This window comes from Halyomorpha halys, unplaced genomic scaffold (assembly GCF_000696795.3).
Source record: "Halyomorpha halys isolate HHAL.00 unplaced genomic scaffold, Hhal_1.1 Scaffold157.1, whole genome shotgun sequence".
Classification (NCBI taxonomy): domain Eukaryota; kingdom Metazoa; phylum Arthropoda; class Insecta; order Hemiptera; family Pentatomidae; genus Halyomorpha; species Halyomorpha halys.
In genome coordinates this window covers 1,542,866-1,547,765 of record NW_027114029.1, presented here as the reverse complement: position 1 = coordinate 1,547,765, position 4,900 = coordinate 1,542,866, and the positions used below count along the sequence as shown (strand labels likewise).

The 4,900-nt window shown below is 28.3% G+C and overlaps 1 protein-coding gene across 1 annotated transcript in view; it reads left to right on the top strand.

Annotated features, from left to right (window-relative positions):
• Sap-r (Saposin-related) overlaps nucleotides 1–3,921 on the top strand; it is a 16,400-nt gene extending 12,479 nt beyond the window's left edge. The window contains exons 12-18 of the mRNA XM_014417463.3: nucleotides 146–271; nucleotides 465–675; nucleotides 757–878; nucleotides 1,674–1,857; nucleotides 2,052–2,191; nucleotides 3,441–3,605; nucleotides 3,736–3,921. Coding sequence (XP_014272949.1) covers nucleotides 146–271; nucleotides 465–675; nucleotides 757–878; nucleotides 1,674–1,857; nucleotides 2,052–2,191; nucleotides 3,441–3,605; nucleotides 3,736–3,822 — 1,035 coding nt within the window. The 3' untranslated portion in view covers nucleotides 3,823–3,921. The remainder of the gene's footprint in view (nucleotides 1–145; nucleotides 272–464; nucleotides 676–756; nucleotides 879–1,673; nucleotides 1,858–2,051; nucleotides 2,192–3,440; nucleotides 3,606–3,735) is intronic.
• The last annotated feature ends 979 nt before the right edge of the window (nucleotides 3,922–4,900 follow it).

Genomic DNA, 4,900 nt, shown 5'->3' with positions numbered 1-4,900 from the left:
CCTTCTTTAATATATTATAAAAACTGGGAAAAAACATTTGAGCTGGAGTAAATGTTCTATCAGAGTGTAGAAGGAAACATTTACTTAAGAATTAAGAAATATTTGTTTAAGAGCTACTAGTTAATATTAAAAGTTCTTTTGACAGGTGTGTCCAGGACTAGGTGTGTGTCCATCTGGATTGGTTGTAGTTGAATACAAAGATAAGCCAACTTGCCCACTTTGTCTTTTTGCCGTTGAAGAAGTTCTTCATAAGATATCAAACAGAACTGAGGTAACTAAGTTTGTACTTTATTATTAACTACATATGGTGGTTACCGCAGATTTTTTTTTTTTTTTTTTTATCCTCTCGAAGCATAAAAAATAATGAAAGATATAAAATATAAGGCAACTAATTATATTATAGACTTAATTTAATTTCTGTTATAGCAAAAGCTTGTGACGATAATTATTATTTATATTTGTAGGAAGACATTAACGATGCCTTGGATGACCTGTGCTTAGTGGATGTTTTCCCTAACAGTTTAACGACTGAATGTGCTCAATTTATAACCAGCTATAGGGAGATGCTCATTGATATGATCATGGCTGATTTCACTTCTGAAGAGGCGTGTATCTATTCCCAGCTTTGTAAGATTCCTAATGTCCCAGAGACTAGAGTATCTGCTGGATCCATCAGTATGTTTTCAAATATTTTTTTAACACTTAGTTTTTGGTTATTGTCTAAACTGATATCTAATCATTTTTTTTTTTTACTAGAAACCAATGAAATTTATGATGATGAGGAATCAATCCACCAAGAAAAGAATGCCAACGAATGTGTTCTGTGCGAGTTTGTCATGACAAAACTGGAAAAAATTTTGAAAGACAAAAAAACAGAAGTAATTATTATTTGTTTTCTCTTTATTTAGTATTTGTGTCTACGAATACTTTTCTATACACTTTAACTGCTTTTGTTCTGCAACCTTGTGAAAGAATACATCTTTAATGTGCATAACTTGTTAAGATATGTCAAAACTTATCTCTAATCCAACTTCGAATCAAACTTAATTATGGCATCAAAATATGAATTAACTATACTGTCATATATGGCATCATTGACTCACTTCCAAATTATTGTTTGATTTATGAAAGACTTTCGGTTGTATTTATTCATTTTAATTTCATAAGGTTATACTTCTTTGTTTTGACTTTTAATTAATATTCTTTAATAATATAACTACTAACCTTTAAACTCATACTTACACATGTACCCAGTTTTGATGGGTGGGAGGGAATATCATTTGCTCTTTTTTAATTTATTTAAATAAGAGTAAAGTTCCTTCTTCAAGTAATCCAGTGATTAATTGTGTTCATACAACCTTCTTCTGATGTGTTGTCATTGGTGCTTTCATGAATAAAAAATTATTCTTAATTTAGTTTGATCCATAGATCAATAGCACCTTGATTAACCATGTGTGTTCATGTGATCTGCTTGTCATAGTACTCTCGTGGTGGCCACACTATTTTGCACTCTGCTTTCTACGTACATTGGTAATATTGAGAAAATAACTTAGATTACATAAACATCTCTTCTTGCTATAAATTATAACATATGACTCAGTGACCTTACCACTTTCCTCCAGCTTGAGAACTTCTCTTTTTTTTAAATTTATTTATGTGTTCTCATTTTACAGGAAGAAATTAAGGAAGGTGTCTACAAAGTGTGCAGTTACATGCCTAGCACAATTTCAGCACAATGCAAACGCTTTGTGGAGGAGTACGCCGATCTTGTAATTGAACTTTTGGCTGATAATGTTACTCCAGCTGCGATGTGTAGTGCTCTCAATCTCTGCACAAAGGCTAATGTATTTATCATGAGTAAGTTTAATGATGACTTAATATTGATTAATATTCATCGTAAATCAAACTTATGTGAAAAAAAAATTCAAAATTTTTTCTTTGAAAAGAATAGCTTTCTGTTTATATTATAAGAAATAAGGATAAGAAAATCAAGATTTTCAGACCTATGTTTGTTTCATTTATTTAATTTTTATTTTTTCGGTACAACATAGAACCCGAAAGAAAGTGTTTGACTTGTGAAGTTCTAATGGAATCTCTTAAGGCTGTATTAACTGATGCTGATGTTGATGATGAGTTTAATGATAGTCTTATTAAAGCCTGTCAACGCCTGCCTCGTAAACATACTAACCTCGTAAGTGAAACTTTATTGTCTCTATTTTGTGAAATATGGTCAAAAATATTTGTTCTGAACATCCATACAGTACAAATTTTAAGTAAATTTAATTAGTTTCTATTTCAACCCATAATAGAATGTTTACGCTCAATGGTTCTCTTAAAAATGGCAAACATATTGACAAGTGCAATTTAAGATGAAAAATGTTAAAGTTGTACTTACTGAGGTTTTTGCATAATCTAATGAACCGAATATTTAACCAAATGGAACTGGGTGTATAAAATTCAATTTTTTTTTTTTTTTATAACCATATAAGTTTTATTAAAATTTCATAATTATCACTTGAATGAAATGTATGTCTTGAGTATAATATTTTTTTTTTATTTATGAACACCCAATTTCCATTATATATTTTTTCTGTTTTGTTTTTTTAATTTTATCAAAAATTTATAATTACAACCTGAAATATTTTTCTTCTTAAATTAGACTTGTCAGTATTTTTAGTTATATAGAATTTTTAAGAGAACCATAGAGCCTAAACATCTGTTATGGGCTGAAATAAAAGCCAATTAAGTTTACTTCAAATTTGTTCAGACAATTTTTACAGAGCTCATTTCGGTTTCAAATTTGTAGCAAATATTATCGGCTTAATATAAGAAACTATCAAGCGCTTAGTTTCTTAGTTTTGGATTTATTAAATAACTATTGAAAAAAGTTTGCTAATGTCACTTAAAATACAAAATATCATTTTAGCTATCAAAGCAAACTTTATCAGGTAAAACAATTTTTTCCTTTACTATCTATCCTTGTGACAGGAAGCAAAATTTGGCATATAGGCCAATATTAGGCATATTTCCAGATAGATAATACATATTGACAGACGTAATTAATTGGTATCAATGCCTTCACAATTTATTTCTGGCTAATATTCTCATTCATCATTTTTAGATGGTGTAATAGTTAATCATTCTTTGATTCTAAGTTCAATATTCTTTGGTTAGTCTCTATATAGTTTAATGAGAAAAAATTCAAATTATTGACTCTAAAATTGCATTGCCAATTTATACTGTACTTTGATTGTTATTAGCTATCATTTATGAGGTATATATTGTTGTTACTGTTGACCATCAAATCAATCAAAAACTATTTTCAGTAATTAGTAAAATTAGAGGCTGCTGGTGCTTGTGGGAGTAAGATCTAGTGTAATAGTAATGTAGTAAATTTAATCACATTTTTATGATTTCCTAACTTCTTAAAATTTTTTCAGTGTATTAGCCTCATATCTCAAATTGCTCCTCAAATAGAGACTGCATTGAGAACTTTACCTGTTGGACCAATTATTTGTCGCAAAGTAGGCGCCTGCGGTTCTGAAGAATGTGGTCTTGGTCCAGAATATTGGTGTAAGAAAAAAGAAAATGCTATAATGTGCCAGGTAATATTTCTCACACAAGAGATAATAGCAACTGATTTTTATTTAAAATAAGAATTAATATATCTATTAAACTTCCCATTATAGAAAAATAAATAATTTGTCAGTTAGTAGTTCTATTTATATTTTTTAGGAGAGAGAGTACTGTGAACATAACGTTTGGAATGGGAAGAAAAACGAAGAAAGACCTTCTCACTTGAAAGGAACTGATGTTATTTAAAGGGTTTTTATTTCATATCGATTAAATTTAAACTGTTTTATGTACTAATCTCATATATATATATATAAAAAATGTAGATGAGATAGATTTTTATTACTGTTTCTTTTGAGACTGCTATCTTGTTCTTAGTTGTTTCCTATTAAAGGATATTGATTTAGTAAAATACTGGTAGGAACATTTTTCACTTTATTTGTAGAATTTAGTGAATCTCTATTTTTTTAATTTGGAGAATATTTGATAAAGACTATATTGATGGTTAATATTAAAAATGTCTTTATTTTATATTAAAGTGATATTTCTGTGAATATTTTATTAACTAATGTTAAGGAGTTGTTATGGGAAAATAACTTGTGTATAAAAGATAAGTGTAAAAATAATTTTAAGTTGAATTTCATGGGTTTTACAAAATTTATAGTTACCAGAAAAATGTGCTTTTTCTTATAAATATATAATGTTTTAATGTTTCCTTTTTTTGTATTACAAATTATTGAATTGAAAATTTTTTGTAGTTTTCTACTTTTAGCATCTATATATTATTTAATAAAAATTTGATGATTAAAAGGATACAATATGACATATTTGAAATTTTATTTAATTTCCTTCAATTTATCTCCCATTGATTTAACACAGGTGTATTTAATGTCAAGCTCATTTAAGGGGTGACAGTTTAATATTTTAATATTGTCACAATAATAAGGCAGTGCCTCGACAATGAACTAAACCTATATCCTGTGGCAGTGAATTGGAAAAATGATCATTACTTACCCACCATTACAGTTGGTAAGGTTGAAAATGAATTGAATAAATTTAATGGAAAAAAATTTCCTTGAATAGTGAGATATCTGGATTTGCGAAATGTAACTGAACTACTTATTGGGTCATTCTTTTTATAATTTTCCTATTTTTTCCCGCGGTCCACCAAATTGTCTGATTGTTTTTTTTTACAGCCTCCTGCAGCCAGAAAAAGACGAAAAATGACTTTATCTAATTTTTTTTGTCGAATCCTGCGTCTACAAATAATTATTTAATTTTGTGGAATAAAAACATGATTAAAATAACTACTATTTTTGAATCTATC